Raw genomic sequence first — 27372 nt, forward strand, 5'->3', positions numbered from 1 at the left:
GCGATGTGTTTGTCATCAGTTCAAAGAAGGGGGGAACCGAGAGCACTAAGAAAATGGGTGATTCACCATTTTAATAGTTATTATCTTTTTATATCCTGCTGATTTGCGGTTGTGTGCCTTTGAGTCATTTTTCATCTTACAGAGACCCTAAGGGTTTTCTGAGGCTAGAGTATGTGACTCATTAATGGTCACCCAATGGGTTTCCATGGCTGAGCAGAGAACGGAACTCTCCAGAATGGTAAGTCAGAGTTCAAACCACTACACAACATTGGCTCTCATCTGACTAATATTAGGAGAGATAGGGAAATATGATGCACATATTCAGGGCCGGTTGATTATAAGAGGCCGCTGACGCGGCCGCCTCGGGCGCTGGCCGCTAGGGGCGCTGTCGAGGCGTCAACAAACTAAGGGCAAAATGGCTTATCTGGCTGTGCGCATGCACACAGCACAGATAGGCCATTTTGCCCTTAGTCGACAAACTAAGGGCAAAATGGCTTATCTGGCTGTGCGCATGCGCACTGCCAGATAGGCCATTTTGCCCTTAGTTTGTTTAACTCGCTGCGCCACCGGGGGCTCCATATACTTTGCCTCAATTTCTCCAGTGTTCCCAAAAGCTCTCCTTGGAATATGGGATCCCAATCCCTGACTCAGAAATGTGTCACCTCCTACCTCACATTCCCTTCCCTTGACTCACTGGGAGCTGGCACAGGGAGGGCAAATTACCCAAAGAAAGAGAAAAAGGAATGGAAGGCATGTGGGGTGAGGTCAAACTCACAGGCCGAAAATCCACACCCTGTAAATGCATGGTGTGGTTTCATTTTGGCAAAGGCGAAAAGGGTAGTAAGAAAGTACATACATTAATAAAAGAGTGAACATTTCACAGCTGAGTTCCTCTTCTGGAGATTAACAACAACACTAGAAGGAAGAACTGGAAGTCCTTTCTGTGGCACCGGGCTTTGCTTTCCATGGGGTATTTGGACTGATGTTAGGTTTTTTTGTCCCATTGTCAGCCAAACAGGTCTGGCAGAACGAAGCTTCTGGGGCAAGCAGGTGTGTTAAAGCATTTCAAAACTCTGCCAAACCTGTTTGTCGAGGGGTGACAATGGGACAAAAGGCACACTTTGTGAGAGGTGTGACCGCATATCCCACCAGCAGAAATTCCTCTTTCAAACTGCCCTTGAATCTCATGGGAAAATCGGAACTAAAGAAACGCCTGGGGAAATGTGCCGCGAGAATGGGACCTGGCTTTGTTGTCTTAGATCAGATAAGACCATAGATCAGGTCATAAATCCATACAGTTGAGAGAGGCCCCAAGGGCCATCCAGTCCAACCCTCCCTACTGTGTTGTTGAAGGCTTTCATGGCCGGAATCATTGGGCTGCTGTGATTTTTCCAGGCTACACGGCCATGTTCCAGAAGCATTCTTTCCTGATGTTTTGCCCACATCTATGCCAGGCATCCTCAATGTGTTGTTGAAGGCTTTCATGGCTGGAATCACTGGGTTGCTGTGTGTTTTCAAAGTCAGTTTACCAGCAGTTAAAAAATTAAACCTGGGTTCATCTCTCTTTCCATTAATGTTGACTGTTTGAGACAATGGAAGACCATGAAAAGGAAATTGCATAACCATTGTCCTGCTTTGAATCGTTAAAATAATTTGGGATCATTTGCTGTTTTGTTGATTTATTTTCGCAGGTCGCAGGTTCAAATCCAGGGAGCGGAGTGAGTACCCGCTGTTAGCCCCAGCTTCTGCCACCTAGCAGTTTGAAAACATGCAAATGTGAGTAGATCAATAGGTACTACTCCGGCAGGAAGGTAATGGCGCTCCATGCAGTCATGCCGGCCACATGACCTTGGAGGTGTCTACGGACAACGCTGGCTCTTCAGCTTAGAAATGGAGGTGAGCACCAACCCCCAGAGTCGGACATGACTGGACTTAAACATTTACCCTGATTGTTATTATTATTATTATTATTATGTTGTTGTTGTTGTTGTTGTTGTTATGCTGCTGCCTTTTCTCTCCTAAAGACATTCAGAGTGGCGAACAGTGCTAAAAACGCTCTTTGTTTATTTTACTATTAGTAAATGTAAAGGTTTTCCCCTGATGTTAAGTCTAGTTGTGTCCAACTCTGGGGGTTGGTGCTCATCTCCATTTCTAATCCGAAGAGTCAGCATTGTCCGTAGACACCTCCAAGGTCATGTGGCCAGCATGACTGCATGGAATGCCATTACCTTCCTGCCGGAGCGGTACCTATTGATCTACTCACATTTGCATGTTTTTGAACTGCTAGGTTGGAAGAAGCTGGGGCTAACAGCAGGCGCTCACTCCGCTCCCTGGGTTTGAACCTGGGACCTTTCGGTCTGCAAGTTCAGCAGCTCAGCACTTTAACACACTGAGCCACCGGAGGCAATTGCATAGATGAAAACATTTCATGTGAAAATGGCACAGAGGAGCCTTAGTAATATATTGAACACATACATTCTTGATCTGGAGGCTGTGTGGAGTAGAAATTCACCAATTTGGGGGGCAAAAAAGGATCCGTCTGGGAATGCCAGAAGAGTTGGCAACCTTGGTTGTCCATTCCTGGCATGTAGCTTTGCCTGGATCCACAAGAATGGTGTCTTGAAGCCCTCTTGTTGCCCTGATGCATTTTCTATTCCCAGAGGTGCAAGAAATTTCCCTTGGCCCACAAAACCCCTCCGGAACCACTTCCTCCTACACGGCATCTGGTCTGTCCATTTGCAGCTGCAAAGATCAGCAAAAGACAAAGTTGGGGAGAAAAGGCTCCCACGGCGGTAGCTGCCTTGGTGCATATTGCTCACCGATAAAAGAGCCCAGTGGTGAGGATGCTGGGAAGCTGCTGGGAAGGAGACCAAAAAGCATTGGAGCTGATCCTCAAAGTAGTGGAAAAAGGAAAGGCCAGAAGACAGAGCCAGGTGAATCAGGCTTGCAATGGCAAACAAGAGCCAGGAGTTGCTTTTCATGGGTTACAATGCTCAGGATCCCTGAGCCAATAGAACTGGGAAATTATTGGAGGCCGAATTCAAAAGTTCCCAGCTCTGGGTGAGGAGATTCTTCCCCAAAACACCCGAGAACCATTCCTTTACAAATGTATCATGAATGCAAACCAGCACAGACGTGGCCAAGTAATTAAGTGTGGTCAAGTTATTATGAAGAGGATGCACATTAGGAGAAGATGCAGTGGTTTGCTTTTGCCTGAGCAAACTGGGAAGAGCGAGGCTCCACCTCTTCGCTCTCTCCTAATGAGTGGAATCAAGTGCAAACTACATAGGATTTCATAAGAGGCAGCCATGGGAGTTAAAGTGGAGCCACACTACTACAGTTGTGTAATGTAAAAGGCGTCTTTGACGATGAAAGAACACTAATTTCCCATTATCTATTAACTCCAAATAGTAACTTTCTCTGTAAAGAAAAGTAGGCATGATGGACCATACAGTATAGCTGTACATCAGGGGACATTTATGGGACAGCTGTCAGTGGGGTTAAGCTATTCGGCCAGAAATGGAAAAGAAAAGCACAGGATCGCATATTTTGGCAACTAGTAGAATTGTGTGAAGTCCAAATGAGCAGATTAACTACAAATAGGATCTTCTTATTGTGTCAAAAGTGAATTGGGTCACTTCTGGTGTGAGAGAATTGGCTGTCTACAAAGACGTTGCTCAGGGGATGCCCAGATGTGTTACCATCCTATTGGGAGGCTTCTCTCATGTCCCCACATGGGAAGCTAGGGCTGACATATGGGAGCTCACTCCGATTTGAACTGCCAACATTCAGGTCAGCAGTTCAGATGACACAAGGATTTAACCCATTGCATTAACAAATACGATTTTCCTAAAGCATACCCAAAAAAGAAGTTCAGTAGAGTCTTGCTTAGCCAACATAAATGAGCCAGCAGAACGTTGGATAAGCAAAAATGTTGGATAAGGAGGGATTAAGGGAAACCCTATTAAATGTCAAATTATGTTATGATTTTACAAATTAAGCACCCAAACATCATGTTTTACAACCAATCGACACAAAAAGCAGTTCAGGACACTGTAACGTTATGTAGCAATTACTATATTTATGAATTTAGCACCAAAATATCAAAATGTATTGAGAACACTGACTACAAAAACATTGACTACTAAAAGGCCAACTGTGTTGGATAATCCAAAATGTTGGATAAGCGAAGGTTGGATAAGCGAGACTCTACTGTAATTTATAGAACATAAATATTCTGGATGCCAAAGATGTCACCAAAGTAACACTACCTTTTGAGTTCTCCAGAAGTCTGTGCCGGGCAAGATGGCACAGTAATGAAGGTATGGGGAAGAAAAAGATATTTAGTGTGGTGCCAGGAGTAGCTAAAGGCGAGGACACAAAAGCATTGCTCCATCAATAGCTTTGCTTGGTGTCTTAAATCTTCAAACGTTTAGTGTTGGAGAGAATATAATTGAAAGGGGTACAGGAGTATTTGCTGTGTTCACATTCCTTTGGTCACTTGTCCTAATCCTTTGTTTTAAATATTTCTAAATACTCAACTGCAGTTTTAAATTACTGCAGTGCTAGCTATTTGGGACTGAAGGGCAATTTCATGGGAGTGACAAAGAATTTATTAGGAAGCAATGCCCTAATTTTACCCCCATATATTGGCTATTCGACTTTTTATCGGCAGCTGCAAGGTTGGAATTGAAGTGAAGAGCTATTAAGGTGCTTCCAATTTTACACCGTCCTGTCATTTGCTGGGATGCACAAATGACAGCTCATTGCAAGCAGGTTCTGCTGGATTTTTCCCCCTGCACTTCTCCTCCTCAAATCCTGGGTCTCACAGTTTTATGAATGGAGGAAACTATTTCACAAGGTTGTTTCAGAGAGATAAAACGAGAGCAAAAGGTGACAGGGAACCATGGGCATTCCCGTGAGCAATCTAGATGACAAAAAGCAGGACAGAGATAGAATCAAAAATGTGCGTGATGCTTTTCCCTCGACTTCATTGCATTATCCCAGTTTGGAAGGTACAGCCACAATTAATCCTTTGTCTTGCCACTTTTTCAGTTGCCATAAAAATGTCCCAGTTTCCCTCTCTTCTCACTTGTCCTCAGCTTGCTTTAATTGCTGCAAGGATAAAACTACTTTGCATTCAGTTAACCCAGCAGAGTGGCAAAGAAGACTGAAGGCACAATCTTGCCCTTCCCAGTTGGCTCAGGCAAAGGCAAACTGCTCCAGACACTCCTAGCTTTTTTATTCTTACTCATTAAGAACTTTTCCCATCGTTTCCCATCCTTGACTATGTTATATCTTCCAACTGACCCCATCTGATAGTGACAGTCCCAAATAATCTTCTGTCATCCCATTTTCCCAGTTGACTTTAAAACGTCCTAGTTTCTTTCTATGACCTTTTCCCTATGTTTACTTCAGTTGCTGCTAATGGAGTTCAAAGAGTAGTTTGTGTTGGGAAAAACTCCAAAAAATACAGCAGAGCATCCAAATGGAAACAGGATACTCATAGTTAAGCATTCAGCTCACAGCAAGCAGAGCGTGAAGTGTTGTGGCTGGAAAAGAATTTAGAGCTTAGGAAGTTCAGTCTTTAAAGCCTAATCCTAAACTAACTAATTGTTCCTCATTGAGGACTGCAGACTTGGGCAGTGTGGGGTTAAATTCCAACAGTTTGCACTCAGGCCCCTTCTACGCTGCCATATAAAATCCAGATTATCTGTTTAAAACTGGATTATCTGGCAGTGTAGACTCATATAATCCAGTTCAAAGCAGATAACGTGGATGATCTGCTTTGATAATCTAGATCAGGGGTCCTGAAACTATGACCTGTGAGCCACATGTGGCCCACTGAAAACATTTATCTGGCCACCAGGTTTTTTGCCACTGCTGCCTGTCCTATGGGTTTGTCCTCACAGCAGCAATGTTTGTCCCCACAACGGCAACTCTCTCCTCTCCCACCAAGGAAGACGCATGCGACACGTGCCTTCCATCTGTTGGGGATGCTTTGCTTGTGTTTTTTGTGCATGAAGGCAGAAGGAGGTTGGACTAGATGGCCCAAGGGGTCTCTTCCAACCCTGTTTGTTATGGTATTTTAATTGTTGTTGTTGTTGTTGTTGGGTGGCTATCTGTCAGGGGTGCTTTTATTATGTTTTGGTGCACAAAGGCAGAAGGGGGTTGGACTAGATGGCCCAAGGGGTCTCTTCCAACCCTCTTTATTATTGTTGTTGTTATTGTTATTGTTGTTGTCGTCATTGAGGCCATATTTGTTCCGTTTTGGGTTTTTTTTAACTTCAAAATAAGATATGTGCAGTGTCCATAGGAATTTGTTCATTTTTTAAAAAAACTATAGTCTGGGCCTCCAACGGTCTGAGTGACAGTGAACTGGCCCCCTGTTTAAAAAGTTTGAGGATCTCTGATCTAGATAATATGGCAGTGTAGAAGGGGGCTCAGTTGATTCACCACAGAGAAAAGGAGAGGGAGGAGTCTTGCCCTTCCCAAGAGGCTCAGGCAAAAGCAAACTGCTGTATCCCTTCTTAGCTTGTCTGTTCTTCCTCATTTGGAACTTTCTGGACCACACTGATGTTGTCTGGCCCGCTTTCCTTTGCGAATACTGGTGGGTCTGTTTGACTCATGGCATTGCCAGGAACAAGGGGAAATCTTTGTCATCAACCCACCTCCTGTCAAAAATAGTCCTTCTCCACCCTGCCTATCTGTCTGGCCTACTTTACATGGTTATTTGTAGAGATTACTCTGGGGATCAATGCAAAATGAGGTGTTGTTTCCAGCTATAATGAGCGACAAGGGCCACAGACAGATACACACGCTCACGCTTGCCCACTGCCCAATTGGTATTATTTGGCAACCCTTGCCATGGCCGGCGTCTGTTCCCACGCTCAGAGCAAACCCCCTCCCCACCCAAGCCATCAGAATGGGCCACTTGCATAGAAAAGGGAACAAAAGAGGCCGTGGTTTGGGGACAAGCCGGGCTTTGAGCGGAGGGGGAGACATGAGACAATTAGCAAGGACCGAAATGCCAAAGAGAGAGAAGGGGGACTCATGAAGCGAGGCTGAATGGGAGGCAAGGACTGTGGGGAAGGGGGTCTCTCCCGTGCACTCACTCTCCTCCCCTTCTGAACCAGAGAATCAAAATTCCCTCTTTGCAAGTCAGCGGAACAGAGAGCGGGAAACGGGACACACAAAATGAAAGAGTGCTTTTTTGGCTCAGCCATCCAGATAGGGAAAGCGAGATACAAGCGCCACAAACAAAGCTCAGTCTGAAGCCAGGCTCCTTCTGGATTCAGCCCCAGAACTATTTTCAGCATCAGTGTCCGCTGGCTTCTAGGACATGCCAAGCGGGCAAGAAAAAAGGATGTGTGTGGAGCTGTTACGCACTGGGAGAGTGTGCCTTTGTACACTGAATAACCCAGAGCGAGTTCCCACACCTCCAGGATTAGCATTTAGGGCTCCCAAGATGAACATGGGATTGTTCGGAGTAAAAAAGGCTTTCGCCGTAGGAAGAAAATCCAGCAATGATCAGAAAGGCAAAGCCTTTACAGTTTGGTAAAGAAGGAAGGAAGGAAGGAAGGAAAGAAGGAAGGAAGGAAGGAAGGAAGGAAGGAAGGAAGGAAGGAAGGAAGGAAGGAAGGAAGGAAGGAAGGAAGGAAGGAAGGAAGGACTCCAGTATCTAATACTAGACATGGCAGGAAAGGAATCAGATGATATAAAGAGACCCATCCCAAAGACCAGATGTGTTCTCTTCTAGAAGGATTTTCTTGCCCGCGAACACACAAGTCATACACGGCTCAATCCACCAGCTGTTCACATGGGTGTAGCTACAGGAGAGGGGAGAAAATGAGGTCACTGCCCCCCTGAATAAGAGTTCTGACTTCTCAAATGAAACTTTCCTTTAGTCAGCCAAATTTCTAGCATTGCCTAACTCAAAACCTCACTCGAGTATTTACGAAATACATGTTTAGAGTCCAAATAAAGGAGGTCAAGTGGCCAAGGGAACGTGGAACCAGCAAACTGAAAGGTCCTACACACAAATGATCATCATGTCTCGCTCTCTAAAACTATAAATTTGTGGATTGCAGAAAAAATGTCATGGTGTTGTCGAAGGCTTTCATGGCCGGAATCACTGGGTTGCTGTGAGTTTTCCAGAATGTATGGCCATGTTCCAGAAACATTCCCTCCTGATGTTTTGCCCACACACCTATGGCAGGCATCCTGTGGAGCCACAAATGGTCCTCCCGCCAATGACATTGCAGGTTATAGCGAGTGCCATGAACATGTCCAGTGAAGGCTTTCATATGTGGGCAATTTCATCCTAGATTTCCTGTTTTTCTTCTACCAAAGACACCTCCCAGTGTTCTTTTCTCTCCCGACTGAACATACTGGAGGAGTTTGGGGGACTGACTCAACATGATGGAAGTTGTAGTTCACCCTGCATCAAGAGACAGCACTATGACCCCCAGCGACTGTGGACCTCAATCACATTTGGCACACAGAACCCCCACGACCAACAGAGCATACTGGAGGGATTTGGAGGGAATTGGCCTTGGCATTTGGGAACTTTAGGTATTGGGATTTATAGTTCACCTGCAATCAAAGAGCATTCTGATCCCCACCAATGATGGACCTGAACCACACTGGCACACAGAACCCCCAGGCCCAACTGAACATACTGAAGTGGTTTGGGGGAAATGAACATTTCTGGGAGTTGTAGTTCACTCACAACTTTATGCAATCTGGCATGGTGTGAGTTGTAGTTTACTCACAACCTTATGCAATTTGTTAAATTAAAAAATTACTTTTTCAAATAACCTGGGCAACGTCGGGTACCCAAGCTAGTACATAAATATTTCTTGAGGCTCCACGAGAAACTTTTGCTTCAAAAAGGGCTCTGCAGCTGAAAAAGTTTGAGAATCCCTGGCCTAGAGGGATGGTGAAATCCAAATGTAATGATCTGAAGTTACAGGAGGGTAGATTTTGGCTGAACCTTAGAAGGGACTCCACGATGGTAAGAGCAAATTGGCAGCGGGACCAATTGTGGTGTCCTTCTCTGTATTAGATTTCCAAAAAAGAGTCTCGACGCCTACTTGCTGGGGATGGTTTACCGGGGGATACTGAATGGGTTGGACTTGCTGGCCCATGATGCCCTTTCCAAAGATAGGATTCTTGAGTGCAGCCTGGAGTGACTCACCTCTCACTACTAATACGGAAGGGGTCTGGGCCAATGGGTCTCCAAAGGAGTTCATCGGGATGCTGTCTTGAAGCCAAATCACCATTACCGGGTCCGGAGGCCCTTGCGCCTGGCAGCTGAGGTTGAAGGGAGTGTTGGCGGCCACCTCGAGGTCTTGGGGCTCCTCCGTGAAAAAGGGGAGACCTGAGTCAAAAAGTGCAAGGAGACATAGAGTGAGCACATGAACACAATCAGTATGCAATCCGGACAGGAGTTGGGAAACTGGGTACATTAGTATCCGATAACGACTACCAAGGAGCCCTCAGTGGCACAGCAGGTTAAACCGCTGAGCTGCTGAACTTGCTGACCAAAAGATTGGCAGTTCAAATCCGGGAAGTGCAGTGAGCTCCCGCTGTTAGCCCCAGCATCTGCCAACCTAGCAGTTCGAAAACATGCAAATGCGAGTAGATCATGTCAGAGTATTTTGCAGTGCAGCAGTAGTTGGATGGAATCAGTGGAGCGCAGAACGAAGAGACATCAGAGACGTTGGTAAAACTATATACAAAGTTTTACTGACTTCAGTAATAATCAAGACAAACAGGCTTGCAGACAAAAGACGAACACAGGACTCTCACTCTAGGCAGACAGAACTCGACTCAACTCAGAACTGAATGCAATCAGCAATGCACACACACTTGTGTCTGGACACTCAAAGTCATCACAGCTTCTTAGTAATTAACTCTTTCCAGACTATTTTACACTCTGGATGATGCAATCAGTATGCAATACAGGCAAGACACAAATTTCATTTAAACACTACCAATACACAAATCCCACATTAACAGATCAATAGGTACCACTTCTGCGGAAAGGTTAACAGCTCTCCATACAGTCATGCCGGCCACATGACCCTGGAAGTGTCTACTGACAACGGCGGCTCTTCAGCTTAGAAATGGAGATGAGCACCAACCCCCCGGAGTTGGACACGACTAGACTTATTGTCAGGGGAAAAACTTTACCTTTACTAACGCCTACCAAATGATACCACTTTTTTGATATTCTAAGATACAAATGGAGTCAATGTTTTTTTACCTTCTAATAGCAGGTAAGCTTCATCCGAGAAGATTTCAGATCCGTTGAGCCAGGTCACACACTGGTAGTTTCCCATGTCGGAAAGTTGTACCGATGGGATGCTGTGGAGCAGAGGAAGAGAATAAAGTGTTCACAAAGATCGCTCAAACCATTGTGCGACACCTGAATTTTACCCCCAATTTGCGACAAAGGTTTCTCAATTTGTTGTCGGAGGCTTTCATGGCCAGAATCACTGGGTTGCTGTGAATTTTCCAGGATGTATGGCCATGTTCCAGTAGCATTCTCTCCTGACATTTCACCCAATAAATATGTTTTATGTCTGTTTTAATTTTTATAATTCTATCTCATGTCTGTGTTTTATGCCTAAGGAATTGTATAAGTGCTCTTTGTAAGCTGCCTTGAGTCCCCCTCGGGGTAGAAAAAGGTGGGATATAAATATGGTAAATAATAAATAAGTAATAACTTTATTTTCTACCCCGCCTCCATCTCCCCAAAGGGACTCGGGGTAGCTTACATATGGCACAAAGTGCCTAAAACAACACATAAAATAAACACACAGTACAATACAAAATAAAATCAATAGTATATAAAGCAAGAATGTGAACTCAGAACAGCACCAATAACCCACATCAATGGCAAACATCCTCAGAGGTTGTGAGGTCTGTTGGAAACTAGGAAAGTGGGGTTTATATATCTGTGGAATGTCCAGGATGGGAGAAAGAACTCTTGTCTGTCGGAGGCAAGTGTGAATGTCACAATTGGCCGCCTTGATTAGCATTGAATGGCCTTGCAGCTTCAAAGCCTGGATGCTTCCTGCGGGCTTCTTACTCCTTGATCTCAAATACGTGACATGATGGGGCAAAGGATACAATCCCTAACAAATAGGGATTGGGTAAATATGTGGCCGAGGATACAGAGACTTGCAGTCCAAAAAAAGTAACTTTCAAGCCTGCTCAAAGAGCATGGCTCTGGAAAGACCACAAATAGCGAATCGTATTGAAATGAAGGACTTCAAGAACATCATGGAGGATATATTTTGTCAGATATGGATGTATAACACTTATACGAGTGTTATACTGTACTGCTTAAAAAAAATCAGGAATGTCAATGTTTTTAAAATAAGTTATTTTTTGTTATGGAGTCTTTCTATCTCTGAGGCCTCTGTCCTTTGGGCAAAAGGGCCTCCAAGATAAAAACAAAGATAGTAAAAAAAATGTACTCTAAAAACATTGAGATTCCTGTTCCGTTAGGATGAACAAAGACATACACATGTACTTTGCCCACCGAAACATTCATATCCAACAAAGAATGGCTGCTAAACAAACACAGCTCCGTAAAATCCTTTTTAGGAGAAAGCCCTGGAAAAGCAATTAGTCTTTGGGGTTTTATTTATCTGTAGTTGCTAAGAGCTGCGGGTAGATCGCTCCTCTGTTAAGGTTTGTGACTTTTTATGCCCTAACCTGAGAGTAAATGGGATTCGATTGGGATTTATTTTTGAATATGTAACTGCAGGATTCAGACGTTACTCAACTGTCACCGTCACCTATATGAAGAATTCAGAAAAGTTACTTTTGGGGGCAATTGCTCTCAGAATCTTTGCTGATACAGCTTTAGCCAAAGTCGGCTTGAGGACTGGGTGAGACATTTCACTCCTTCCCACTAAGCCCGCTTCTACACTGCCATATAATCCAGATTATCAAAGCAGATCATCCACATTATCTGGTTTAAACTGGGTTATGAGTCTACACTGCCACACAAACTGGTTCAAATCAGAAAATCTGGATTTCATATAGCAATGTAGATCTGGCCTCAATTTCCAGCAGGTGGAATAAGCATAGATGGAGAAACTGGAACATTTTAAAAGAATCTGGAGAATCTGGAGGAGACATGATAGCCATGTACAAATACGTGAAGGGAAGTCATAGGGAGGAGGGAGCAAGCTTGTTTTCTGCTGCCCTGCAGACTAGGACACGGAACAATGGCTTCAAACTACAGGAAAGGAAGGAGATTCCACCTGAACATCAGGAAGAACTTCCTCACTGTGAGAGCTGTTCGACAGTGGAACTCTCTCCCCGGGGCCGTGGTGGAGGCTCCTTCTTTGGAGGCTTTTAAGCAGAGGTTGGATGGCCATCTGTCGGGGGTGCTTTGAATGCGATTTCCTGCTTCTTAGCAGGGGGTTGGACTGGATGGCCCATGAGGTCTCTTCCAACTCTACTATTCTATGATTCTATGATTTTATGATTAAGTGGGATGGCAGAGGATTAATTGCTACTCATTTTGCCAAACTGGGACACTTGAAGGGTAAGGTGGCCACCAGCTTAACGAAAACCTGCAACAATATAATTCTGGTTAGAAATTGTTTCTGGTTTGGTGAGAGGACTGGCATGTTTTCTTAGAGAAAGCAATCTCTGGGATGCTATGCATTTTCCAGACTGTATGGCCATGTTCTAGAAGCATTCTCTCCTGACGTTCCACCCACATCTATGATACGAACCCTCAGAGGTCTGTTGGAAACTAGGCAAGTGGGGTTTATATATCTGTGGAATGTCCAGGGTGGGAGAAAGAACTCTCGCCTATGTGAGTTTTTTAATTGGCCCCCTTGATTAGCATTGAATGCTCTTGCCGTTTCAAAGCCTGGCTGCTTCCTGCCTGGAGGAATTCTTTGTTGGGAGGTGTTAGAAATGCTGGACCACTCTAACAACCACCATGTCAGACTACACAGAGAAGCCATTGAAATCCACAAGCACATGGACAATTTCAACAGAAAGGAGAAAACCACAAAAATGAACAAAATCTGGCTATCAGTATTAAAAAACTCAAAAATCAGGACAATAAATAAAGAACCACACTCACAAGACAGGGAAATTCCAGGCATGAAATAATCAGGGCCAGGTAACACCTCCCAACAAAGGATCCCCCCAGACAGGAAGCAGCCAAGCTTTGATGCTGCAAGGCCATTCAATGCTACTCAAGGTGACCGATTGCAATATTCACACTTGCCTCCAGCAAACAAGAGTACTTTCTCCCACCCTGGACATTATTCCACAGATATATAAACCCCGCTGTCCTAGTTTCCAACAGACCTCACAACCTCTGAGGATGCCTGCCATAGATGTGGGCAAAACATCAGGAGAGAATGCTTCTGGAACATGGCCATACAGCCCAGAAAACTCACAGCAACCCAAAGCAATCTCTGTTTGTGGGTCGAGACGATTTCCCCTTTTTCGTCTCTGTTCGTGAAGGCCAGCTGCTGCCGTCTCCTTTCTGTTCCAAGTAGCAGACCAAACAAAAATGTATAATCTGCTAGGGGTTGATCTTGTTTGTTTTTCAAGAATTCTTCAAACCCACTTCAGCTGCTCATTGTTGCTCTTTCTGTTTGTCAAAACAGAGATGAATGTACAAGCATTTTTTTAAGGGAGAAAAGTAACCACACTGTTACTTTTTAAAGAATTAAATGTAACTCCTGCAGTGAATTAAACAAAGTTTACAAATTGCAACATATATTTTTGTCAAGTGTGGGAATTAAAGAATAATCTGTTGTCGAAGGCCTTCATAGCCAGAATCACTGGGTTTTTGTGGTTTTTTTCCAGGCTGTATGGCCATGTTTCAGAAGCATTCTCTTCTGACATTTCTCCCACATCTATGGCAAGCATCTTCTGAGATTGTGAGGTCTGTTGGAAACTAGGTTCCAATCTCTCCGTAGAGATGTTCAATGTGTTGCTGAAGGCTTTCATGGCCGGAATCACTGAGTTGCTGTGTGTTTTCCAGGCTGTAGCAGAAGCATTCTCTTCTGACGTTTTTCCCACATGATTCCGGCCATGAAGTGCATCTGCACTGTAGAATTAATGAAGTTTGAAACTAGCATGGCTCAATGATATGGAATACTGGGAACTGTAGTTTTACAAGGTCTTTAGCCTCTTCTACCGAATAATGTTGGTGCCTTATCATAGAATCATAGAATAGTAGAGTTGGAAGAGACCTCCAACCCCCTGCCAAGAAGCAGGAAATCGCATTCAAAGCACCCCCGACAGATGGCCATCCAGCCTCTGCTTAAAAGCCTCCAAAGAAGGAGCCTCCACCACACTCCGGGGGAGAGAGTTCCACTGCCGAACAGCCCTCACAGTGAGGAAGTTCTTCCTAATGTTCAGGTGGAATCTCCTTTCTTGTAGTTTGAAGCCATTGTTCCGTGTCCTAGTCTGCAGGGCAGCAGAAAACAAGCTTGCTCCCTCCTCCCTATGACTTCCCCTCACATATTTGTACATGGCTATCATGTCTCCTCTCAGCCTTCTCTTCTGCAGGCTAAACATGCCAAGCTCTTTAAGCTGCTCCTCATAGGGCTTGTTCTCCAGACCCTTGATCATTTTAGTTGCCCTCCTCTGGACGCTTTCCAGCTTGTCAACATCTCCCTTCAACTGTGGTGCCCAGAATTGGACGCAGTATTCCAGGTGTGGTCTGACTAAGGCAGAATAGAGGGGGAGCAGGACTTCCCTGGATCTAGATGCTATTCCCCTATTGATGCAGGCCAGAATCCCGTTGGCTTTCTTAGCAGCCGCATTACATTGCTGGCTCATGTCTAACTTGTTGTCCACGAGGACTCCAAGGTCTTTTTCACATGTACTGCTGTCTAGCCAGGCGTCCCCCATTCTGTATCTTTGCATTCCATTTTTTCTGCCGAAGTGAAGTATCTTGCATTTGCCCCTGTCGAACTTCATTTTGTTAGTTTCTGCCCATCTCTCTAGTCTGTTAAGATCGTTTTGAATTCTGCTCCTGTCTTCTGGAGTGTTAGCTATCCCTCCCAGTTTGGTGTCGTCTGCAAACTTGATGATCGTGCCTTCTAACCCTTCATGTAAGTCGTTAATAAAGATGTTGAACAGAATCAGGCCCAGGACGGAGCCCTGTGGCACTCCACTTGTCACTTCTTTCCAAGATGAAGACAACGCATTAGTGAGCACCCTTTGGGTTCATTCGCTTAGCCAATTACAGATCCACCTAACCGTAGTTTTGTCTAGCCCACATTTTACTAGTTTGTTTGCCAGAAGGTCGTGGGGGACTTTGTCGAAGGCCTTACTGAAATCTAGGTACGCTACATCCACGGCATTCCCTGTATTAAGCCAGGGTAGTTAAAGTGGTATCAAACTGCATTAAATCGACAGTGTGGATGCATCTTAAAACAAGGGTGGACAACAAGATGCGCTCCAGATGTTTCAAACTACAACTGTCTAATCAGGTCTGAGCAATATGGGACTGATGGGAGTTGTGGTCCAAAGGAACCTATCTCTTTTGCTTTTGCTTTTCAAAAGCAGCATATTTTCATCTCTCACAGCAAATGTGTAAAACAGTAAATGAAGTCACTATGAAACAAGTGGAAACTATATGCCATGGAAAATCTCGAAATTGTCTTTGATGCCGGATGCTCAAAAGGGGCCATGAACTTGAGTTGGTTTCACGTGAACAGGGAACCATTTTCCTCCTGAAGATGAGGATGAGCTGACTTTGAGAGTTTGCAGGCACGATGCACGAGTGTGTATGTGTGACTCATGTGTTTCCAGTTGCTCAACTCAATGTAGGAGAAAAGCTGGCAGGATGTCCCCAGCTCGAAGACGGTGCCTTTCTGCTTTCCCTCTCCCATTGCCTTCAAAATTCAAGAAAGTGTGGAATGGATGAAGGAAGCAGGAAATTCAGGCTGGATCTACATTGCCATATAATCCATATTATCAAATCAGATAAGACTAATTATCTGGTTTGACCTGGATTATATGAGTCTACACTGCCATATAATCCAGTTCAAATCAGATAATCTTGATTCTTTATGGCAGTGTAGACCCAGCCCCTGTCTCTAATCTATTAATCCCAGAAACCATGGCAATTAAAGTGGAATGAAGTGCTATAATTCTTTAGTGAAGATGGGCCCAAGGTCTCCCAGAAACTCCCTCCATTTGGGGATGCATCCACACTGTAAAATTAGTGCAGTTTGACACCACTTCAACTGCCATGACCCAATGATAGGGAATCCTGGGAGTTGTAGTTCAGTGAGGCCCAAGCACTCTTTAAAAAAGGTAGCTAATAACCTTGTCAAACTACAACTGCCATTATTCCCTGAGTCCCTTCAGAGAGAGAGAGGGTAGTTATAAATAAAGTCTTGTTGTTGATGATGATGATGTTGTTATTCCATAGTATTGAGACATAGCAATTAAAATGATACCAAACTACATTAATTTGACAGTGTAGATACACCCCATCTGGGTCTATTTGAATTAAGCCTCATCTCTGAGGCCCCTTCTACACTGCCATATAATAATAATAATAACAATAATAATAATAATAATAATAATAATACAGCAAAAACAGCCGCTATCAGGACCTCAAGATTGAACTTCAAAGACTCTGGCAGAAACCAGTGCAGATGGTCCTGGTGGTGATGGGCACATTGGGTGCCGTGCCAAAAGATCTTAGCCGGCATTTGGAAACAATAGACATTGACAAAATTGACAAAGACATTGGCAAAGCTCTGTCAAACTGGCTACGTGCTAGCAGACTGAAGGTGAAGACCGAGATTCTCTGGCATGGCCGCTCGACCGGTCTGACCCACTTGCTACCCACCTTCGATGGTGCTGCCCTATCTCCTTCGCCTACCGTTAAGAGCTTGGGTGTCGTTTTAGATTCGCAGCTGACAATGGAAGCTCAGGTCGCTGCTGCCAGCAAACAGGCCTTTTTCCATCTACAGCAAGCGAGGCAACTGGCACCCTATCTATCTGATGAGGCGCTGGCAACAGTCATCCATGGCACGGTCACGTCTAGGCTGGACTATTGCAACGCCCTGTATGTTGGCCTTCCGATGTCCACGACCCGAAAGCTGATTACCGTGGTCTATATAAGATGCTAGTTCTGACTTTTAAAATTCTTTACAGTCAGGGCCCATCGTACCTTAGGGACCGTCTCTCCTTCTCCCATCATCGGAGGTCGCAACGACCATCCCAACAAGACTTACTTTATGTACCGGGTCCTAGAGAAGTGCACTTGGAAAGGACCAGACTCAGAGCTTTTTCTATTTCTGCCCCTGCCTTATGGAATGCCTTGCCGCCCTATATGAGAGCCATGCGTGAGTTAGGGCCTTTTACCCTAGCACTCAAGACCTGGCTCTTTACTAGAGCTTTTAATCTATGTTAATTTTATTAATATTTTTATGTATGTATTTTTATCCTTTACAATTTTATCTTGTAAATTGCCTAGAGCATCGTGGATGAAGGGCGATTAATAAGTAATTAAATGATGATGATGATGATGATGATGATGATGATGATGATGATGATGAAAATTACAATCTGCCAACTGCAAAAGGTCACCCTACTGGGATCTGCGCGCATCATCCGAAAATACATCACACAGTCCTAGACACTTGGGAAGTGTTTGCCTTGTGATTTTGTGATATGAAATCCAGCATATCTATCTTGTTTGCTGTGTCATACAATAAAATAATAATAATAATAATAATAATAATAATAATAATAATAACAATAATAATAAATCATTTATATCCTGCTTTTCTCCTGCGGGTGGGATCAAAGCGGCGTACAACATATAAAATTCATACAAATACATCAGACAGCAATACATAATCAATTAAAACATCATATCCTGATATAAAAAACCCAATTAACATATCAAATAAAACAAATTTAAAAACTTACAGCAGGACATTTAAATATATCCATAATATAATGTATATTTCTAATTCATAATGTATTTTAATAGTTTTAACTGTTTTATGTGCTGTTTTATATTGGTTTGTATGGGCACCTAATTGTTGCCACTGTTGTAAGCCACCCTGAGTCCCTTCGGGTGAGAAGGGCGGGATATAAATGTGAGAAATAATAATAAATAATAAATATAAAATCCAGATTATCTGCTTTGACCTGGATTATATTAGTCCGCACTGCCATATAATCCAGTTCAAAGCAGATGATCTGGATTTTATATGGCAGTGTAGAAGAATTCTGAAGTCATCGTATGGCTAGAGAAAAACGAATGGGGGAATAAATGGAGGGATGAATGAATGGCAGACATGCGTCTCTGTTTTGTCATATGCTGGGAAACTCAGACCATCCTTCTGCAAGCCATTCACAGACCCAATTTACAACTCTCGCCCTCTCTGGACAAGCAAATCGGCCTCAATAGCATGGCAATGTGCCCACGCACTAAACCATTTATTTGAAAGTCGCACGTCACTTACCTCAACTCACTGGTGGCCATCCATTCTTCATCATCCAAGGGCACCTGCACCTGGTTGCTGTCCGCAAACTCCAGTGCTGTGCCATCTCGCAACCAGCTCAGCTCCGGCGGCCCTCCCAGAGCATGGACTGAACAGGAGAACTTCACATCTTTGCCCAAGGAGGACGTCAGGTTCGATGGATTCTCTAGAAAATAGATGGCTAAAGGGAGAAAACAGTGGAGAATTAGGATGGCATTGCAAAGGAGAAAACTATGTCAGGGTGGACTTACGTCAGGGGTATCAAACCCATTTTCATTGAGGGCCACATCAACCTTATGGTTGCCCTCAAAGGACCGTTGAATCCATGGATGGAGAAACCAATCTATCTATATAAAAGGGTAATGAAATTTCGGCCTAGGACAAAACAACAAAACTACACATCCCAGAAACACTAAACTTGGCAGCACAACCCGTCATCCATGCCTCTATGTTCATACAACAAAAAGAAAAGAAAAATAAAATCCTAATTAGAGGGAGAGGAAGAATTGTTTTTAATCCAATTGCTGCCAGTTAGAAGGCTAAGCTCCGCCCCCTTGGTCTCCTAGCAACCCACTCAGCCCAGGGGACAGGCAGAGTTAGGCCTCACTTAGGCCTCTTCCACACTGCCTATAAAATACAGATTATCTGATTTGAACTGGATTATATGGCAGTGTAAACTCAAGGCCCTTCCACACAGCTATATAACACATTTATAATGGACTTAATGTAAGGTAAAACCTTTACCCTTTACCTTAACTATCACCAATTCCTCAATACTTTATTTCCCATACCACCATACTTCGCCACAGCAACGCGTGGCCGGGCACAGCTAGTCTATTTATATATAAAAGGGTAATGAAATTTCGGCCTAGGACAAAACAACAAAACTACACATCCCAGAAACACTAAACTTGGCAGCACAACCCCTCATCCATGCCTCTACGTTCATACAACCAAAAGAAAAGAAAGATACAGTCCTAATTAGAGGGAGAGGAATAATTGTTTTTATCCAATTGCTGCTAGTTTAAAGGCCAAGCTCCGCCCACTTGGTCTCCTAGCAACCCACTCAGTCCAGGGGACAGGCAGAGTTAGACCTCACTTAGACCTATAAAATACAGATTATCTGATTTTAACTGGATTATATGGCAGTGTAGACTCAAGGCCCTTCCACACAGCTATATAACCCATTTATAATCTTATATTATCATCTTTGAACTGGATTATCTTGACTCCACGCTGCCAGTGTGCAGTCGGACACAACTGGACTTAATGTCAGGAGAAAACCTTTACCCTTTACCTTAACTACCACCAATTCAATACTTTATTTCCCATACCACCATACTTCGCCACAGCAATGCGTGGCTGGGCAGAGCTAGTTATATATATTTTTAACCTAGTGGTTAGTGCTCTTTAGTTTTACCCAGTTTGGGTCCCCAGATGTTACCAAATGAAAACTCCATTCCTTTTTATTATCCACCATGCGGACTGGGGATAATGGGAATTGCAACCCAACAGCACTTGAGGATCTGAGGTTGGAGAAAGCTTAAAGGACATTGTAACATCAGGCATCCTATCCACAAGTTTTGTGTCTACATTAAAACTCAGGACTAAATGGAACAAACTGCAGCTTCCCAGATGTTACTGTATCACAACTCCCATCAGCTCTAGTCATGATGTCTAATTGTGAAGAATAGAGATGTAGTCCTGCATCTGGAGGACCACATAAAAGGACATGGTGGGCTGGATTTGGCCCATGAGGCTTGTGTTTGCACATATGATCTACACCAGGCATGGGCAAACTTCGGCCCTCCAGGTGTTTTGGACTTCAACTCCCACAATTCCTGATAGCCTACTGGCCAAAGTTTGCCCATGCCTGATCTACACCATAAAATTAATACAGGTTAACATCAGCTGAACTGCCATGGCTCAGTGCGATGGGATCCCCACCTGTCCACGAAAACCCACTGAGTGAGCTTGGGCAAGTCACACACTCTCAGCCTCAGAAATGTCACAGTCAGTAAGAAAAGCTGTAGTTCCTCTTGAAGGTTGTAGATAAAAATAAACAGAAGCTTTACCACAGTTTCTGAATCAAGATAGACCCTGCAGTATAATAAAGTTTCACTCAGGCTTGTGTAACAAGTAACAGTACCTTTACTTCAGTTCAAAAGATCAAACAGGGCAACAATATATATAGCAGTCTTTCTGAATTCACACAGAGAACATAGGGAATAAACAGTCCCTTTAAACAGTCTTTAAATATGCCTCTTTTGCCTTATAAATAATCAGGCTTCAGGGAGTATTTATTTATTTATTTAATGTATATTCCGCATTTATTTATTTATTTATTTATTAGCGACATTTATATCCTGTCCTTCTCATCCCGAAGGGGACTCAGGGCAGCTTACAAGCCATATGTACATACAATATATTTTATTATTCGTATAGCTCTTCTCCCCCAGGGGGACCCAGTATGGCACCCATTTCCTTCCTGACCATTTCCAGTCAGCACTCTCTTTACTCTCTGAGGTGAAAGTGACAGTTAAAACCATTTGTCTCAGCACCAAGCTAGAGACAGCAGCCAATCAGAATTCTGGCTCCTGGCTGGATCAGCCAATCAGCTCTCAACACATGCCTTTCAACTCATTTACATCATAGTGCCTCTTTACAAATCCTCACAATACTGCTAAACTAAAAATCCGAGAACTTGCTCCTTGTTTTTCCTGGTATCACTTATCTAGTGTGAAGGGGCCCAAGAAGCTCATGATTTCCTTGCTGTCTGTTTCCAGTTATAATTCAAAAGACAGGTTATAATCACTAGAGCCTTGTAAACTTAGTCCAGTATTAATGCTTTGCTCTGATACAAGCTTCTCTCGATTACATCTTTGATTGTTCCATTACCACTTGGTGCCAATACTGTTGTTTCATTGCACAGGAGCAGGGGCTGGTTTCAAAGTTGGCAACCTCTTAGTGTGTGTGGCTACGTTCCTTCTCTATTTCTCATCTTTACTTATATACCAATGGAAGGAGCAATGACGTCCTGATCTGGCCATCTGGGCATCGGATGTGCTTCAACTTGCGTCTGCATCATTCGCTGCCAAGACTGGCAGAAAACCCCACCAGCCTCACCCATTTAATGATAGTTTTTTGTAACTTTCTGGCATAGGGCACGCCGAAAATGCTATGTGGGGATCAAAGCAGACCAAAAAAAGTGTCTCCAGCTAACAGCTTCAAAGTTTCCTCAAAACAGTCCTAGAGTTGGAAGAAACCTTGTGGGCCATCTAGTCCAACCCCCCGACAGATGGTCATCCGGCCTCTGTTTAAAAGCCCCCAAAGAAGGAGCCTCCACCACACTCCGTGGCTGTCAGTCCTCGGAAGCTATAGGACACAACGCAGGACTCACACAGATGTTCCATGGAAACGCTTTATTGAAATCCGTCTTGCCAATATGAACACAAAGCTAGCACTAACTCTTTCCCGCCAACCCTCCAGTATATCAATCTACTCTTTTCCCCACAGCCCCCTTCCACCTTCACACCTCTCTGTCAAATAGTTCCTTCCCATCCTTGAAACCCAGAGCAGGCCATAAATCAATCCTCCCAGCCAAATGGTTCTTATCATTCAGGCTATCTCCCTCCCCCATTGCTCTGGCAGGATGTGAACAGGTCAGCTAGGTGAATGCTGGGCTTTTGCATCCTGACAGCGGCAGAGAATTCCACTGCTGAACAGCTCTCACAGTGAAGATGCTCTTAGGAAGTTCTTCCTATCCAGTATGAAACATTAGTTGACTATATCTGTAGCTATGACTGCATTTTATGAATTTTAATGTTTTACATTGCAATTATGTATGTGTGTGGTTGTAAATTTGTGGTTTTTATCATTTCAGATTTATGTATTATCTATATGTGGAACTTTGCTGTATTTCGTTGGCCGCCCGAGTCCCTTCAGTGGTAGAAATAAAATTTATTGTTAAATTTATTATATTCAGAGAAAGGAATGGTCACTTCCTTCTTATATGTTTTATTGAATTGTTTATATATTGTTGTGTCTTTTATACTGTCTGTAACCACCTGGGCCTGGCCTCATTTAAGCCGCCCCGAGTCCCTTCGGGGAGATGGAGGTGGGGTATAAAAATAAAGTTGTTATTATTATTATTATTTTATTATGACACAGCAAACAAGATAGATATGCTGGATTTCGTATCACAAAATCACAAGTCGAACACTTCCCAAGTGTCTAGGACTGTGTGATGTATTTTCGGATGATGTGCGCAGATCCCAGTAGGGTGGCCTTTTGCAGTTGGCAGATCGTGATTTTGTCAATGTCTATTGTTTCCAAATGCCGGCTGAGATCTTTTTCCTGTTGTTTTTCGTCAATGCGACTGTCACCTGGGATGGCGACATCAATGATCCAAACCTTTTTCTTTTCCACAACTGTGATGTCTGGTGTGTTGTGTTCCAGAACTTTGTCAGTCTGGATTCGGAAGTCCCACAGTATCTTTGCGTGTTCATTTTCCAATACTTTTGCTGGTTTGTGATCCCACCAGTTCTTTGCTGCTGGCAGGTGGTACTTGAGGCATAAGTTTCAATGAATCATTTGGGCCACATAGTTGTGCCTCTGTTTGTAGTCTGTCTGTGCGATTTTCTTACAGCAGCTGAGGATATTGATCAATGGTTTCATCGGTTTCCTTGCACAGTCTGCATTTTGGGTCATCAGCTGATTTTTCAATCTTGGCCTTAATTGCCTTTGTCCTGATGTCTTGCTCCTGGGCTGCAAGGATCAGGCCTTCTGTCTCCTTCTTCAGGGTCCCATTCGTGAGCCAGAGCCAGGTCTTCTCCTTATCAGCTTTTCCTTCAATTTTGTCAAGGAACTTTCCATGCAATGTTTTGTTGTGCCAACTGTCAGCTCTAGTTTGTAGTGCTGTTTTCTTGTACTGATTTTTTTGTCTGCTGTGCTTTGAGGAGTTTCTGATTTTTGACTTCAATCAAAGCAGGTTCTTCACTGCCAGGGCATGTTCTTCTTCGTTGACTGCTTGTTTTACTTGTAAGAGTCCTCTGCCACCTGATCTTCTAGGCAGATTTAGCCGGTCAACATCACTGTGGGGGTGCAGTGAATGATGAATGGTCATGAGTTTTCTTGTTTTTCTGTCCAAATTTTCCAGTTCCGCCTGTGTCCAGTTTATTATTATTATTATTATTATTATTATTATTATTATTATTATTATTATTATGCTATAACATGTATAGGATGCCATGTCAACAGGCAACTTGAAGATGCATATATTTGCTGGGATCCATTTCTTTCAGAGAGAGACATATGACTGAACTGATCAGATAACCCTAGACATCCAAACAAATCTTCCTATATTTTCTTCTGAATCTGTATCACTAAGTTGACACAGCTGCAAGGCCCTGCAGTCCAACAACATGCGGAGAACCACATCATCTTCGCCCACTTTGGGGAACCGAACATTGAAGCAGCATTGGGTGGATCGCCATTTCAGTGGCAGATCTCCAGATGATTTGCGTTTGCTTGGCAAGAGCTCAATCCCCTTTTTAAAAAAACAACAGCAACATGAAAATGACAACATTCCTCCACCGCCATCCCATTCTCGCCGCTCCAATTAGTATGTTGAAATGAAGGATGATTGGGTTGACCAAAAATAGACTCTTTTGTGAGGTCTGTCCAGTACTACAACCGAAAACAAAAACTCCAAGGCTCAGAATGTAGACTTTGAGCGCAAGTCTTTGGCGATTGGTTCTTAGTTTTGAAATAATAGTATGATTGGGGTTTTGAGGTGGCACGTTAATATTTTAGTGTTTAAGGCTGGGCACGTGTATTCAGCAGCAGAGTAGCAAAGTGCAAGGGCAGATGTCTTCACTGTATCTAGTTGTTATCCCCAGGTTGTGCCAGTCAGCTTTCGTATATTATTTCTAGCACCCACTTTTTGCTTGCTATTCAAGCAGTGCTTTTTATAAGTCCGAGCACGGTCCGGGTATTTTGGTGTGCTGCAGTGCTCCAGTGGGATTCCTTCTCAGATAATCTGTTGAGGATTGAGTGCCCGTAAGCCCAGAGTCACCCTGCAGAATGATGCACCACTCAGCTTTGCAGAACAAAGTAACACAGGAACTTTTACTAAATCCAAGAGATCAACAGAACAGTGGTATTTACAATAGCCTCTCTGATTGCTTACAGAAATCAGCAGTCATAAGCAGTCTTTCCTTAGTCCATAAATCTGCTTCAGTGAAGATCAACAACAAACAAGGCTTCAGAAATAGTCAGGCCTTTCTGAGTACAGAGCCATCTTCTTTCCAGCCAGTACTAAGTAGACTCTCTCACACAGAGAGAAACCTGTTCAAACCGGTTTTCCAGCAGCAGGCCAGCAACAGTTACAAACAATTCCCTAAGTCCTTGCAAACTTTGCCAATCAGTTTCATGTATTTGATTTTCCATTTAACACACATATAGTATCTTTGCAAACCATGACATAATTCTCAGAGCTTGAGATGCTTGTCTGTTCTTAAGATGAAAAGCACACTTCTGTGCTTAGATGGATTAGGAATCAGCTGCTTTCCCCTGTTATAGGCAGTAAGAGCACCTAAAGCTTCGGAGACCTTTACAGAAGTAATTGAAAGACAGTATCATTTCTATCTCCGAGAGGCAGAAGGTTGATTACCATGTTTTAGTCCAACCTCAAAAAACTGTCCAAAGTACTGACTCTCAGCTTCAAAACAGGTTCAGCCCTTTGGATAATGCCTTTAAAATCTGGACTAAGGTTAAACCTCAGAATAGCTCTGTCACCTTCATGATAGGGGTGCCACTAACCTCATCCCAGTTTAGACCCAAATGACATCAAATTGAGAGAAAGTTGCGATCTGTGACTCATCTCCTCACTTTGTTTATCTCAAACTGGAAAAGCCAGCTCTTCAAAGTCTGATATTTGGTGGCATTTGTCTCAATCGGGGCCAACATCAAGGCTGAGCGAAGGACTGAACCTGTTTTCCTTTGGCTGAAGAGACCAATGTTCCATTTGTTGCTCATTGTATTTTCCTTCCTCATCAAATTTCCGACTTTCCATTGAGAAACCCGAAAGACATTTCCAAAGAAAAGGGGAAGGCAAGGTCATCAAGGGAATGCAAAGAGAAGAGAAAGAGAAACGCCAAAGAAAAGAGTTCAGGGTGTGAACACTGATTTCAACATCTCACTCTCTGCAAAGCTAGAAGTTTTGAGGAATGTATTGTCGAAGGCTTTAATGACTGGAATCACTGGGAAAATATGGTTAAAAAACACCAGAATCAAGGCAGTAAATAATGAACCTCACTCAGAAACAGGAAAACTCTAGAAAAAAAGGGCCAGTTAACAGCTCCCAAACAGAGGATGCCTCCAGGCAACGAAGGCCAAGCTACCTCTATGCAGATACCCTCACTGATTGACTCTGCAAACTTCATGGCTGCTCAAATGCCAATTCAAGCTTGCCAATTGCAACATTCACACTTGCTTTCAACAGACAAGGGTTCTTTCTCCCATCCTGGACATTCCACAGGTTTATGTATGTTGGGGGTTGTAGATGATAGATGGGAGATCTTATGTGTGCCCGTGAACCCAGAGACACCCTGCAGAATGATGCACCACTCGGCTTTGCAAAACAAAGTAACACAGGAACTTTTACTAAATCCAAGAGATCAACAAAGCAATGGTATTTTACAATATTCCCTCTCATTGCTTACAGAATTAAGCAGTTATAGGCAATCCTTTCTTAGTCCATGAATCTGCTTCAGTGAAGATCAGCAGAAAACAGAGCCTCAGAAATCGTCAGGCTTCTCTGAATACAAAGCCATCTTCTTTCCAGCCAGTACTCAGTAGACTCTCTCTCACACACACACAGAAACCTGTTCAAACTGGTTCTCCAGCAGCAGGATAGCAACAGTTACAAACCAATTCCCCAGGTTCTTGAAAACTCAGCCAATCGGCTTCATGCACTTGATTTTCCAGTTAACACACATATTGTATCTTTGCAAACCCTGACAATATACACTCTACTTGCTTCACTGCCAACAGAACCTCTGAAGATGCCAGCCACAGATGCAGACAAAACATCAGGAGAGAATGCTACTGGAACATGGCCACACAACAACCCAGCTTTGAGGAAATTTCATTGGAGGAGAAAGTGTTTAATCTGGAAGCACCATGGCCTCGTCTTCTCCCCCCAAACATGCTTCATTCAATATGTGGCCCTCCAGATGTTTTGGGGACTACAATACCCATCAATACATAAATGGCAAATGATCGTGGGAGGTATAGTCCAACATCTGAAGGGGCACAAATGACTCATCCTCGACTTCAGTGGTTGCTAACAGCCCTTTTCTATATGGTGTAGTTCATATTACGACAGCTGGATAAGAGAACATAGAAGTAAGTCTTATTTCCAGATTTCAAGCAAATAATGTGGAGGAAAAGTGCGTCACGGCAGGGGCTCCTCCATCTGTCTCTCAGCTGGAAAACTAGGGGAATTTATGCAACTCTTCTTAGGAAAAAGGGACACTTACCCCAATGGAGGGATGGAGGGTGTGTGCGCATGTGGAACAGGGAAGGCGAGTAAATAAATCAGTCTGAGAATATCCTGCCTCACAGCCGCAGTTAACCCTTGAGGAATGAGGGACATATTTTGGGGCCTGAGAAACAAACATTGTGCACTTGGACGGCAAGCAAGCTTCAGTCTCCAGCTCTTTTTTTCTGTTCGAGATGACGACATCCGACGAGGGATTCATGCTAACCAAATGTTAAAGTGTGAATCTATATATATAATAGGGTAATGAAATTTCAGCCTAGGACAAAACAACAAAACTACACATCCCAG

At 43.6% G+C, this 27372-nt stretch overlaps 1 protein-coding gene across 2 annotated transcripts in view; it reads right to left on the reverse strand.

Annotated features, from left to right (window-relative positions):
• Positions 1 to 27372, reverse strand: part of axl (AXL receptor tyrosine kinase) — a 100538-nt gene that overhangs the window by 59626 nt on the left and 13540 nt on the right. For both annotated transcript variants that reach the window (XM_062962109.1, XM_008113853.3), the window contains exons 2-4: positions 18501 to 18699; positions 10271 to 10371; positions 9200 to 9382 (exon numbers count right to left, since the gene is read on the reverse strand). In XM_062962109.1, the coding sequence (XP_062818179.1) occupies positions 9200 to 9382; positions 10271 to 10371; positions 18501 to 18699 (483 nt within the window). The remainder of the gene's footprint in view (positions 1 to 9199; positions 9383 to 10270; positions 10372 to 18500; positions 18700 to 27372) is intronic.

Source organism: Anolis carolinensis, unplaced genomic scaffold (genome assembly GCF_035594765.1).
Source record: "Anolis carolinensis isolate JA03-04 unplaced genomic scaffold, rAnoCar3.1.pri scaffold_10, whole genome shotgun sequence".
NCBI lineage: Eukaryota > Metazoa > Chordata > Lepidosauria > Squamata > Dactyloidae > Anolis > Anolis carolinensis.